The sequence below is a fragment of the Pagrus pagrus genome (genome assembly GCF_965226575.1).
Source record: "Pagrus pagrus genome assembly, chromosome: 18".
Classification (NCBI taxonomy): domain Eukaryota; kingdom Metazoa; phylum Chordata; class Actinopteri; order Spariformes; family Sparidae; genus Pagrus; species Pagrus pagrus.
In genome coordinates, this window is record NC_140202.1 from 530,013 (window position 1) to 544,564 (window position 14,552).

At 44.5% G+C, this 14,552-nt stretch overlaps 1 protein-coding gene across 1 annotated transcript in view; it reads right to left on the reverse strand.

Moving 5' to 3' along the window:
* The window catches only part of rin3 (Ras and Rab interactor 3), a 57,157-nt gene that overhangs the window by 26,428 nt on the left and 16,177 nt on the right, over positions 1-14,552 (reverse strand). Inside the window, exon 2 of the mRNA XM_084382081.1 lies at positions 1,903-2,449. Coding sequence (XP_084238207.1) covers positions 1,903-2,449 — 547 coding nt within the window. The remainder of the gene's footprint in view (positions 1-1,902; positions 2,450-14,552) is intronic.

Sequence of the window (14,552 nt, forward strand, 5' to 3'; positions counted from 1 at the left end):
CTCTCTATACTTAAGGCTTGTCTACATGGCAGGTGATCCAGCTGCATTTTTCAGTCGTCCATCTTATGTGCTCCTGACGTATCAGACACACAGACATGCTTCTATTCTAATTGATCTGTCTATATAAATAATAGCTTGCACTTTACCGACAATACACATCCGTATTCAGGCACATGCACACATAGGGCCCAAGGGGTGCTTGAGCCCCTGCCCTTTTTGCCTCGTATTAAAAAGTGCCCTTTGTGTGTGTTTTTTTAATGAATAAATAAATTCCTGTTGTGCATAGGGATGTAAAAAAAACGGCGGTATGAAAACGCCACGGTTATCTACTGTGCGCATTTACTTGTAATACGGTGTTGTGTGTGTGTTGAGCCTAAAGCCGCTTCTCTGTCCGCTGCGGCTCCGCTCTGTCTCTCACAGAGGGGCGAGAGAGAGAGAGAGAGAGAGAGCTTGAAGTTGAGACAGAGATGCACTTTCTCCTACAATGTAAAACATTCAACGAAACGAGGAACATCTATTTTGATAAGTTCAATTCGATAATCTCAGAGTGACAAGTAACAAGCTAACTGCTTGTTAATAAGGGTTAAGAATAATCTAATATGACAGCTGTGTAGGCTGTTTATCTTGCCACAAATCTTAAACTTCTTCCAGATATTGAGTTTATTGTGACTTTGCTGTTGTAAGCATTGCTGTTCCTGCTATCGTTCACAGTAGCAGTCACAGTAGTAATTTGGTTTTGTCACATTTTTAGATGTGTAGCCTGTATTTCTAGTTTGCACCTGCCCTCCCATGATTTTCTTTTTGTTATGCAAGCTGTGTTAATGTGCAACCTGCTGTAAGGGAGGAAGGAGGGACACTGATTTTTACATTTAAGTTTTTTCCATTATTTTTTATTTTTGTATTTTTTTCAATGTTCAATGTTCACTGTTCAATGTTCAATGTTAAAGTCTTTATCTTCAAGAATAAATAGCCTAATAATAAACCAGTGTTTTATTGCTTTTTAGAATTGCAGCTGAATTGCATGTCTTCCAGACCTCAGTATTATGATAATGTGAATAAACTCTTGTTGACAATAATTTGTTGACACAAAAGAAATGGCAATTGCATATCACTCACAGCTACACAGGACACACAGCTAAGTAGTTAGCTTTCTATAAGTATTTTGTTTATTAATTTTACATTAATCTACATATTGTGTTTTAAGGCCTGAAAAAAAATTTGGCGCGCACATACTGCCCTTTCTGACTTTGAGCCCCTGCCCCTCTATAATCATGTGCACGTCCCTTTGCAATCTGAAGTTTATTTATACACTAGACTATTTTCAGGAATTCTTCATTACATAATCTTAATGTTGGGTTACTAGATCAAAACAACCCATATGTTGGGTGGTTTCCTACTGATTCATACTGGGTAAAATGAACACAGTATTGCATCAGTGCTGTGTTGACCCAACTGCTCTTCTAAGGTACTGCACACACTACATGGGCTGTAGACACTATGTGACACTAACCACATAGACATAAGATTGGTATTGATTTTCCCATTTAGCTTGTGGAAACAAAGTTAATAATTGATTTTCCAGGATGCTGAACTATTCTTTTAAATTTACCAGTTAGGAAAATCAACAACTGCTTGTAAACAAACAATTAACTAAACATTTTTCCTGGAAAGTTATTTCTAGGAAATTTCCAAAGACATTATTAGGAAATTACATAAAGTGTCACCCACTAAGTTTTATTTGGACTATTTTCAAGGCAAAAATACCACAAATATTTGAAATACCACCCAAATGATTGTCATAAGTCATCCAAAGCTTAATTGCATTTTTTCAAAGACGCATTACTTCACATCTAATACAAAGATTTGACACAATTAACGATTGCAAATGTCTGTGTCTCTTACCCCAGCCGTCTCTTTCTCCATTATACTTGTGATTTGGTCCTGGCTGAGTCCTTTGGGCAGCCATACTGAGGCACTCCCGACCAGCCGATCAACAGAATTCAGAAATGGAGGAGTTGGGGAGGATGGTGAGATGACAAGGGGGGGCGACATTCTTGGAGATAATGGAGGAGGAAGAGAAGGTGGAGTAAAGGAGGGAGTAAGATCAGAGGAGACAGTTGGCTGGAGAGAGGGCTGGGGAGAAGGAGAGACCAGAGTAGGGGAGAGAGGTGGGGGAAGAGATGGGGGAGGAGGGTTGGAGGAGAAGGGAAGAGGGACAGAGGGAGGATTGGAGGAGAGTGATAGGGGAGGTCTGGAGACAGGAGGGAGAGGAGGACAAGAGGGGAGCTGGGAAGGTGTCACCGTAGGAGTTGGTGGTTTGGGTCGACATGGCCGGGCTGGAGGGAGGGATGAGGGCAGGGAGGGTGGACAGAGGAGAGAAGATCGAGGGATGGAGGCAAAAGAGGGGACAGCTGGAGTGTCAAGTGCTCCTGCCAGAGGGGTTGAGTGGCTGTCAAGGGGGAAGAGAGTAAATGGTCAGCAATGGAAATAACATGCAGAGGATTCGTTTATATCTTCAGTTTGCATCCGAACTCAAGCATCTGGTCACCAGGACTTGACATTCTCTGTTACTGCAGAAACACTGACCTGTGTTCTGCATGCAGTTTGTGACACATGATGTGTTTTATTACTGTGAATAACTGAAACCGTTCAGTCATCATTTTGACTAAGGAATCTGCTACATTGTTTTGCAGATTCCTTTATGGCACAACACAGAAAGACACTCTGCTGTTGCACAGTCTCAATATAAGATCAAAATAAGCTTTAAGGATAAAGTTGGGGTTTTTCTATACTTTTTCTTACCGTCATCTATTTCCATGAAAAAACAAAAAACCAACACGTTAACCCAAATTTCCAATAATTCCCAATGTCCCTACTCTGTCTCCAACTCTCAGCAAAGGTAAACACTTTAAAGCAATATAATGTAGAAATAGGCATTTTGTGCGATTTGACAACCCCCGACAGTCTCTGAGTGCATGACTACTGTTGTTAATACAAATCACGGGTCCTTAACAATTTGTCAGAGGTAATGCAGGTGCTAATTCTAAATTCTAGGTAAGTTACAATGTCTTTAACAGGAATGTCACATATTTCAGTAAGATCAGTATTATTTGGGCAAAATTTCACATTTTTTCAAATTAAGTTTCAAACCTGAAACATCAGAGAACATAGATATAACAGATAGAGCCATAGGAATGTCTTCAGTACTCTTTAAAAATAGTGTTGTATCATCTGCTAGTTGTGATACTTTGAGTTAAATTTATGACTGACTGTATCAAACACCTTCTGGAAGTCGAGAAAGAGAATTACCGGGTCACAAGGGATAAAGCTGCTATAATTAACTAAATCTAGGACTAATCTAATATGATTGGAATTGTGACGTCCAGGCACAATAACCATTTTGAGATTCATGAATGATGTCACATAATCAATGTTTTCTTTTTATTTAAGTCTTTGCTTAATTGAATTGCATTTTCTAATTTCATATTTAAGTAATTCCCAATATTTCCCAAACTGGTTGTTATCTGATGCCTACATCAGTGTCCAGTAATGTTCAATTAGTTTTTTGATAATTTCAGAAAATTCCTTGTTGCATAACAATAAACTATTGAATTTCCAATGATTGAAAACTCTTCTGTTGACTTCATTAGTAAGATTTAGTTTGATACGAATGGTTTTATGATCAGTCATTATAGCTGGACAAATATTTACTTCTGAGACCTGTTCCTCCACATCCTTTGAAATGAACCAAAAGTCAATTCTAGACAAAAGAGAAAGATTTTTGTTGCTCCAAGCGTATTGTTGGTCAGTAGAGTTACGATATCTCCATATGTACATTAATTTCGATCGATTGAAGTGAATAAGGCGGTTCTCTTAATCTCCGGCTCTTGAGGGATGTCTCTCCAATTGGTGAGACCAAACCATATTCAAGTCTCCTCCCAAAATAGTCTTAGCTGACTATTCATGTTTTCTAGTTCCTCCAGTAGAGAGCAGTTTAAAGAGTCTGAGGTTACAACCATAAATGTTTCCCAGCAAAAAAATATTACTGTGAACCTCAATTACCAAGAAAATCCAGTGTCCCCTTTCATCAGGTTTATTTCAAAAACTATACCCTTAAAGTTGTCCTTTAAAACGGCAACTCCTGCTGACTTCTTGGAACCATGAGACAGCCATAAGTCCTTGTCCCATCGACTTTTCCAAAATGATTCATCCTTTAAACAGGAATGGCATTCTTGAAGAAAAATAAAATCTGCTTTTGCCTCCTTAGAAAACAAAAAAAAGGCTTTTCTCTTGACATTGTTTCGCAGACTTGTGTTTACAGACAAATATATTAACTCCAAAATTACCTTTTTATATAGATGTTTTGAGAGAAATATCTTCAAAAAACATCAACCATCTAAAATCCATCCATCCATCCATCCATTTTCTTCCGCTTATCCAGGGCCGGGTCGTGGGGGCAGCTGCCTGAGCAGGGACACCCAGACTTCCCTCTCCCCGGACACTTCCTCCAGCTCTTCCGGGAGGATCCCAAGGCGTTCCCAGGACAGCCGGCAACATAGTCACTCCAGTGTGTCCTGGGTCTTCCTCGGGGTCTCCTCCCCCCGGTGGGGCATGCCTGGAACACCTCCCGAGGGAGGCGTCCAGGGGGCATCCGATACAGATGCCCGAGCCACCTCAGCTGGCTCCTCTCGATGTGGAGGAGCAGCGGCTCTACTCCGAGCTCCTCCCGTGTGGCGGAGCTCCTCACCCTATCTCTAAGGGAGCCCCCCGCCACCCTGCGAAGGGAACTTATTTCGGCCGCTTGTATCCGGGATCTTATTCTTTCGGTCACGACCCAAAGTTCGTGACCATAGGTGAGGGTAGGAACGTAGATTGACCGGTAAATCGAGAGCTTCGCCTTGCGGCTCAGCTCTCTCTTCACCACGACAGACCGATACAACAACCGCATTACTGCGGCCGCCGCACCGATCTCCCTATCAATCTCACGTTCCATCCTTCCCTCACTCGTGAACAAGACCCCAAGATACTTGAACTCCTACACTTGAGGCAGGATCTCTCCCCCAACCCGGAGGGAGCAAGCCACCTTTTTCCGGTCGAGAACCATGGCCTCAGACTTGGAGGTGCTGATTCTCATCCCAGCTGCTTCACACTCGGCTGCAAACCGCCCCAGAACATGCTGGAGGTCCTGGCTCGAAGGAGCCAACAAGACAACATCGTCCGCAAAAAGCAGGGATGAAATCCTGTGGCTCCCGAACCAGGTCCCCTCCGGCCCATGACTGCGCCTAGAAATTCTGTCCATAAAAATAATGAACAGAACCGATGACAAAGGGCAGCCCTGCCGGAGTCCAACATGCACTGGAAACAGGTCTGACTTACTGCCGGCAATGCAAACCAGACTCCTGCTCCGGTCGTACAGGGACCGTACAGCCCTTAGCAGAGGGCCCCCGACCCCGTACTCCCGAAGCACCTCCCACAGAATGCCACGGGGGACACGGTCGAATGCCTTCTCCAAGTCCACAAAACACATGTGGACTGGTTGGGCAAACTCCCATGAACCCTCGAGCACCCTGCGGAGGGTATAGAGCTGGTCCAGTGTTCCGCGGCCAGGACGAAAACCGCATTGTTCCTCCTGAATCTGAGGTTCGACGATCGGTCGAATTCTCCTCTCCAGTACCCTGGAATAGACTTTACCAGGGAGGCTGAGGAGTGTGATCCCCCGATAGTTGGAACACACTAGAGCATGACACGGGAGTGGATTTTCACTCCCGTCCCATCCCACTCCCAGAGAAAAAATCCCATCCCATCCCAATCCCGGGCCGGAGTAAAAAAAAAAATCCCATCCCGTCCCACTCCTGTAGAATGACTCCCGCTCCCATCCCGCTCCCACTCAAATTTACTCCCACTCCCATCCCACTCCGTTTTTTAGTGGCCGGCCCGGCCGGAAGTCAAAGCACTGTTGGATGTGTAGTTCTAACGCAAGTCAAAATAGCTTTGGCTCACTGAAAGATGACTACAAAAATGGACGTGTCTGTCCTTTTGGTTGTTTAACACGGCTGAAAATCATCATCTATTAATGGCGTTCCCGCTCCTGCCCGCTCCCGTTGATTTTTATTCCCATCCCGTCCCAATCACGGGATTAATAAAACTTTGACTCCCATCCCGCGGGAATCCCACGGGAATCACGTGACCCGCGGGAATTCCCGAAAAATGTCATGCTCTAGAACACACCCTACGGTCCCCCTTTTTGAATAGAGGGACCACCACCCCGGTCTGCCAGTCCAGAGGCACTGTCCCTGACTGCCACGCGATGTTGCAGAGACGTGTCAGCCAAGACAGCGCCACAACATCCAGAGACTTGAGGTACGCAGGGTGGATCTCATCCACCCCCGGTGCTTTGCCACTGGGGAGCTTCCGAACTACCTCAGTGACTTCAGCTTGGGTGATGCATGAATCAACCTATGAGTCCCCAGCCTCTGCTTCCTCTATGGAAGGCATGTCAGTGGGATTGAGGAGATCCTCGAAGTATTCCTTCCACCGCCCAACGATATCCCCAGTCGAGGTCAACAGCTCCCCACCTCCACCGTAAACAGTGTTGGTGGAGGGCTGCTTCCCCTTCCTGAGGCGCCGGATGGTTTGCCAGAATTTCCTCGAGGCCGACCGGTAGTCCTCCTCCATGGCCTCCCTGAACCTTTCCCAGGCCCGAACCTTTGCTTCCGCGACCGCCTGCGCTGCAGCACGCCTGGCCTGCCGGTACCCGTCAGCTGGCTCAGGAGTCCCCCGAGCCAACCAGGCTCGATAGGACTCCTTCTTCAGCCTGACAGCATCCCTTACTTTCGGTGTCCACCACCGAGTTCGGGGATTGCCGCCACAACAGGCACCGGAGATCTTACGGCCACAGCTTCGGACGGCCGCGTCAACAATGGAAGCGGAGAACAAAGTCCATTCGGACTCAATGTCCCCAGCCTCCCTCGGGATCTGGTCAAAGCTCTCCCGGAGGCGGGAGTTGAAGACCTCCCCGACAGAGGGTTCCACCAGACGTTCCCAGCAGACCCTCACAGTACGTTTAGGTCTGCCAAGTCTATCCAGCTTCCTCCCCTGCCAGCGGATCCAACTCACCACCAGGTGGTGATCAGTTGACAGCTCAGCCCCTCTCTTCACCCGAGTGTCCAAGACATGCGGCCTGAGGTCAGATGACATGACCACAAAGTCGATCATTGACCTCCGGCCTAGGGTGTCCTGGTGCCACGTGCACTGATGGACACCCTTATGCTTGAACATGGTGTTCGTTATGGACAAACTATGACTAGCACAGAAGTCCAACAACAGAACACCGCTCGGGTTGGCCGTTCCCCGACCCGACCTCTCAAGGAGTTGGGTTCCAGAGCCCAGACTGTGCGTGGAGGCGAGCCCGACTATCTCTAGTAGGTAGCGCTCAACCTCCCGCACTAGCTCAGGCTCTTTCCCCCCCAGCGAGGTGACATTCCATGTCCCCATGGCTAGAGTCACCGTCCGGGGTTTGGGTCGCTGGGGCACCCGCCCAGGACAGCCACCCAAAACCAGTGGTGGACAGTAACGAAGTAAATTTACTTGAGTACTGTACTTAAGTACAGTTTTTGAGTATCTGTACTTTACTTGAGTATTATTTTGGGGGGATACTTTTACTTTCACTCCACTACATTTGAAGGACAAATATTGTACTTTTTACTCCACTACATTTCTATTAATGCTCTCGTTACTCGCTACTTTTGATCTTACGTCAGCTGATGTTTTTTTTTTTTTGCAAAATTCAGAGAAAATAAACTGTTTCTGCTGATTCGCGTATGGTTTGTCTTAGTCGTATTGCCGTACCTGTACTACGTCATGAGCACCCGTGGCCTTATCTCAAACCCATGTTTGAGATTTTTGTCACAAAAACTGATTCGTTTCAGTTTAAATGTTTGTTGTTCTTACCGCGGACCAATTATATCACGGACTACAAAGACTCGTCTTCCAACCTGAAAAAGCACGTCGCGGTATGTAAAGTAGCTACTAACGTTAGCTAGCTTAATGTTTGTGAAAGAGAGAGTGTGTGTGTGTGTGTGTGTGTATGTGTGTGTGTGTGTGTGTGTGTGTGTGTGTGAGAGAGAGAGAGAGAGAGAGAGAGAGAGAGAGAGAGTGGGTGTGCACGCGTTAGTGAGGTGCGGCTGTCTTTGATGTGGGTTATCCGGCTCATTTTTGGCTGTGATGTATGATATAAGTAAAGTAAACTAGCCAATAAGTTGTTTATCTGTAAATGTCAATATCAGTTCTTGTAGTGCCTACATCTACATCTTTTTTATGTAGAGAAAGCATGGATGTCAGATGCAAAAATATACTGAACTGACCGCAGCTGTCTGCAATATATTTCACTTGTTGATGAATGCAGCTGAGTCTGTGTTCTGAGGCTTCTTGCCTTTATTTGCTTATTTTTGAGCTATAAACACGTCTGTAGCAGAATCGCATCAGTGTATTGTATAATGACATTAAGCTACTTTCCTTTCCTGTATTTCCTGAGATATTTTTTAAATACTTTTACTTAAGTAATTTTTTAAACAAATACTTTAGTACTTTTACTTAAGTAATATTTTGAGTAAACTACTTTTACTTGTATTGGAGTAATATTTGACAAGGAGTATCTGTACTTTTACTCAAGTAGTGAAGTTGTGTACTCTGTCCACCTCTGCCCAAAACACACCGCACCTGCCCCTTATGAACCCTCCTGCAGGTGGTGGGCCTACGGGAGGGCGGGCCCACGTCGCTCTTTCGGGCTGTGCCCGGCCGGGTCCCATGGGCAAAGACCCGGCCACCAGGCGCTCGCCTGCGAGCCCCAGCCCCGGGCCTGGCTCCAGGGTGGGGCCCCGGTGACGCCATTCCGGGCGACGTGAACTTCCTCGATGTAATTTCTATCATAAGGGGCTTTTGGCCATCTAAAATGACACCTGTATATATTGAAACTTTATGAACTATAATAGACTAGTACTTTACTGTATTTTCCATATTCAAAGAATTTATACAATTTTACCACATTAGTTGAACTAGAGAGAGATTACCAAAAGTACCCCCTGTTTAAGAACTTTAAAGCTATAGTTGGTAATCCTGTTCAGAAACCCTTTTTGTTATACTGGGTGAAATGGTCCTTCCATCCTGAGAGTAGTCAATACATAATGTGTTCAGAAAAAGGAACGAAAAAAAACAGACCTCTGTGTAAAAACTCTGACCAATCCCCGCCTTTCTGTCCATTTGAAAAGAACCAATCAGATGCCTTTATGTCTCGTCCTGCCCATGCCCCCCTCCGTCCCTCCCTCTTCCCTGCGGGCACTCATCACTGTCACCGTTGCCGGAAATATTTAGCACACTCCATACCGAGTTAGCAGGAGAGAACATAGCAGAGAAAATGCAGCCAAAAGTAGCACTGCCAACGGCTGTAACGGCTTGCCACAGTAGACGGGCTAAGAAAAGAAAGCCAGAGGCAGAAAAGGCTGCAGGGTCAATATCGGTTCAGCTTTTGAACGGTGGCGACAACTGAGGGAGCTGAAGGGCCCAATGCTAACATTAGCTTCTCTGTCGGTGTAAGCCAGTAACGTTATAGGTTGTTGGTATATACTGCTTATCTAACTTATAGGATCTGTGTTTCCTGCCCGGAGCATTGAGCGAATGAATGAGCAAATGAATGAGACATGAGGTAGTTAGACGGGAGGGGGAGGAGGGGGTGGAGCTTAGAGGAGGTGCCACTTTCAAATCTTGCTAGCTCTCCAACATTACCAACTATAGCTTTAACCATGGTAATAGGGGACCTGAGAATATATAAAAATATGCACAAAAAAGTTTAGCTAAGTTTCAAAAAGTAGGTGCTTACCCCATGAACCAATTTAAAATGCCGTGGAACGAAATAAATCAGACCTCTGTGGCAGCTGCAGGCCTGTAAAAACTCTGACCAATCCCTCCCTCTCGGTCCGAGTTGAAAGAACCAATCAAATGCCTTCATGTCTCGTCCTGCCCTGAGCTACAGCCGCCCCACTCCACTCCAGGTCAGAAGGTGGCGGTAATGCACACCTTAAAGTTGTTTGCCAACAGCCATAAAACAAGAAGAAGAAGAAGAAGAAGAAGAAGCAAAGGCTGTATTCGAAACCGCATACTATACTGCTAGTACGTACTGATTTGGCCAAAATGTAGTATGTAGTATGCAATATACAAACAAAAGCAAAATATGCAGTATGCGAAAAGTTCCCGGATGTCGTACTGATTCGGAAAATATTTCCAGGATGCATCCGACCAGTCTACTCTGCCTACTGTTTCCCACAATGCAATGCGCTGGAGCCTGGATCATGACGTTCTCGTCACGTACTCCGGAGCAGTACAGCATTTATGTTTGTTTACATATCATAAGTACAGTATATAGGCTACTTGACTATTGTGACGAAAGTTATAGGTACAATAGAAATCCAGGCTGTTGTACATATGAAATGAAAAAAAGTACTCGAGACAGCGCTATACTGTATACTGTCCACTACAAACATGAAGCTTCCCTCTAGCGGTTAATCTTCAAAGAACAGTGGTTAAGATAACTGGCTTGCTGTCTCCCTCGGGACGACGACGCATGTTGGCGGAACACCTCTGGAGACGAGCCGCTCCTTCCGGAGCTTCACTTCTCCGAAAACATCGAGGCAAATTACTAAACAGCCGTCATTTGAGTAAACTAACCGCACATTGGGGATCTAAACGGTTACTTTCTCGCATGAAAAAAATATTAAAACTTAATAAAGTGACATATTAACAGCGCTACAGCGGAAAATAAAACAGCTTTGCGCCTGTCTACTACTACTACCGCTGCCGGTCAGCACGAAATGCATTCTGGGAAACTTGCATACTGCATACTGCATACTGCGGTGTGAATGGCGTCGGTCTGCTGAAGTAGCATGCTAAATCCCACATTCAGTATGCAGTATACAGTACATACTAACGCAGTATGTAGTAGGCAGTACGGTAGTATGCGGTTTCGAAAACAGCCAGAGTTAGCAAGAGAGAACAATGGCAGAGAAAATGCAGCCAAAAGTAGCACTTCCAGAAGTGATGCAGAGGTTGCTGTCTTTCTGTTGGACAGGTAATTATTTGTTTTGCTTCGGAGGGATTTGTTATTTTCATGAAATATGTAACGTTAGCCTCCTCTGCCCTGCTGACGGACTGTCTGATGCGCGTTCAAGTTTGTGGGGGCGGGGCTTTGGACGGAGCACTGACGGGAGGGGGAGAAGGGGATGGAGCTTAGACGAGGTGCCACTTTCAAAACTTGCTAGCTCTCCAACATTACCAACTATACCTTTAAGAATGAAAAACAAACTGGACTAACAGGCTTCATGAGTTACAGTAGATTTCTATCTCATATTAACTCTAATGCCCAGCGGCACGTCAGACTTCTTTTCCATTCAGATAAGCTTTAGTTCCAACCAAGTAAGCTTTGATTACATCCTTGTGAGCCTTTTTGATGACAGGAGTTCTCCCATAGATAGGTGTTATTCTTTGCCTTTCTCCAGATTTCATTTCATTCCATCAGCAGCTCTTGTTCCCAAATTTTACGTCCTCATTGTCTCGTTCAGGCAGACCATAAAGTTGAAGGCACCAGCTTTGTTTATAACGTTCTCCCTCTGCAGCTCCCTCTTGCAGTAGCTCTATATCAGCCTGTTGTTTCTCACATTTTCCCTTAAGCATACAGTTTTCAGTTTTAATGTCTTGAATTTCTCCATGTGCAAACTCAAGAGGTTCTTTAAGGTCTTTAATTTCTGCTGAGTTGCTATTGATTATTCGTGCCAGTTCATCAGCTCTATCATTTACTGCTTTTAGGATGGTCCTCTGCAGGCCGCTCAGGGAGGGCTCTGGTTCATTGTTGTGTGGTTTCTTGGCAGCCAGGCTGTTGATTGGAGTGTTGGGAAGAGGCACTAGATCTGCGTTGGTCACCAATGCACAGAAATTCCTCATATCAGCACAGTTGTGCTCAACTGTCTTGTTTTTCGGTGCGTTAGTGGTTATCTCATTTCGCTTATTTTCTCTTCTTTTACCTTGGCCACTCATCATCTCCTTGTAAAGTTTCATTGGACTCATTAGCTAGCTTAAAAATAAATATATGAAGCTAGCTTATTAAAGCTATGGTCTACAATCTGAGAAAGATTTGAAAAAAGCACCCCCCCCCCACACACACCCCTCCCCTCTGTGCTCCTTAATCCCTCCCCTCCGAGCTCGTATCGCCCTCCCCTCGTAGCCTCCCGCGACACACCCCCTCCCGCAACACGCAACAAGAGCAACAAGCCGGCCAGCAGAAACCAAATACGGAGCCAGCTTTGAATGCGGAGTAACGATTTCAGATTCACAGGTAAAGTTATTACAATGCTCGTTGAAACTAGCGTAAATCTTGTAAGTCATTACAATGTCCAAAGCTAAGCTCCACAGCCAAGCTAGCGTAATGTCATTAGCATGTTACAGCTACGTTACCTTACAGCTATGTAATAAGTTACTACTTATTAACAGCTAAGTTAGCCACTTCTAAAAGTTATTGAGGGCCAAGAGACTAACAGATGCTGCCATCAGCTTTAATCATAACGATCGCTTCCACATTGTGGCTGAAAACTAAACCTACATGAAACCTTGGACCCAGCTGTGTCCCAGCTGTTGTCTGAGTAGCACCACGACACAAATTTGCCCGTAAACCGTAATCTTTTGTTTATAATTGATAAGACACACAAATACACACATCGTAATGCGTATGTGATAATCCATCATATTGATTTAGCAAAGGCTTCGGTGAAAACAAATGTACAAGACTGCGAGGAGGGTTAGCAAAACAGTTGAGTAGTGACCGGGCGAGAGGAGAAATAAATCCGGACAGGATGAATGAAACCCCAAACGAAGCGGAGGGTTTCATTTACTTTTCACTTGCTGCTTCATTTAGCTGCCACAAGCAAATAAATAGGCGGATTTGGTGTAAACATGATAGCAATGTTAGCTTGTTGTTAGCTTACAATGCTAACATAGAGGCTAACGTCTCCGTCGAACAAATAAACAAGTGTTGACAATACTGCAGAGACAAACATTGTTTCGACACCGTCTAATCACACAGAAAAAAACTAACAGCAGCTTTCACAGTCATAAGCCAGCATCGGCATGAAAGTTATCTGTGTCACAACATCCACAATAAAGACGAAAGATTACCTGTTCAACATAAACTCCGCTCTATCAGCATCGGGTCCATATCTTCACGGACCTTTCGCCACCGTTCAAATGATGACCCAATATTTATTCGGGTTTGAGCCCTCTTTATTTCACATCTCCGCTTTGTGTCTTTTTAGTGACAGACTTTCGCTTTCTTTGACTCTTTGTCGGTGGGGCAAGCAGAGGCCGCTGAACTGCTCAGGGCAAAACAAACCTTTTGTCTCCTTGTAGTTTCAAATGCAGAAGTGGGTCAGGACCAGATGTGAGCAGGAGAGTGAGCGAGGGGATTGGATCGGAAAATTGATCCAATAGGAGCCATCCGGTCCCTATTGGATCCTATTGGTCAATTTCTTTGCAGTTTTGCAGGCGCTAGAGAGAATGGATTTATTTGGCTCCTTTTACTCTTCACATTGTGTAGGTCGTACTATTGGGCTATAACCACCATCTAAATAATGTTAATAATAATGATAAATCTTTCAATTGTAGACCATAGCTTTAACTGAAGTTTGGTTTTTGATGTATAGAAAAATTTGTGTTGTTACTTTGAATCAAAGTTGTAGTGTCTTTCAAATTAACAGTATAAAAGTAGTACAGCGTGGTTAGGCTTCTTAAAAGTTGTAAATTTGCAGTTGGAATCCAAATTATTTATTATTGCTGCCGACCCCAGCGGTAACGTTGTGGATGGCAAACAGAAACAAACCTCCTTGACCAGAATTGGATAAAGAAAAGGTTCTTTTGAATGGCAAGTTCAGGTTCAAAGTCCTGCCAGATGGTTCTCTTGACAAGAACAAAGTTATTTGCATTTATTGTCGATGTGAATTGAGTTTACCTCAAATACCACTCACTGGCCAAGCACACAGCTGATGCAGAGAGCCCTCCTCCCCATCGCCAAAGGCAGACCACGCAGGACAGTTTGCAACGGAGACACCTGGACAGCTCTACATGCAATAAACTTTCAACAGCGATAGCTAAAGGGGTACTACAGCTTGCAGGCTGATTAACATTGTTTAGTTAACCTTTAAGTGTAAAGTTGGACACTACATTGTGTCAGTATTACTAAGTAATGTTACATTCAGATCAATATGCCCATCCGTTGTTGCTTGTTGGGCTTGAGTTTGCCATGTTATGCTTTCAGCATATTTTTGAGCGTGCAGTACTTTTGAGGTTATTCTGGAGAATATTCTGGACAGTATTTGTCATTGTTTTGGATTGTTACAATAATAATAGGAGTATTAGAAACTTGAAAAATATCCCTTAAAAGGTACATTTAGAACAGATAAAAAAATTAATCAATAGTTAACTATGGACAATCATGCGATTAATTGCGCTTAAATATT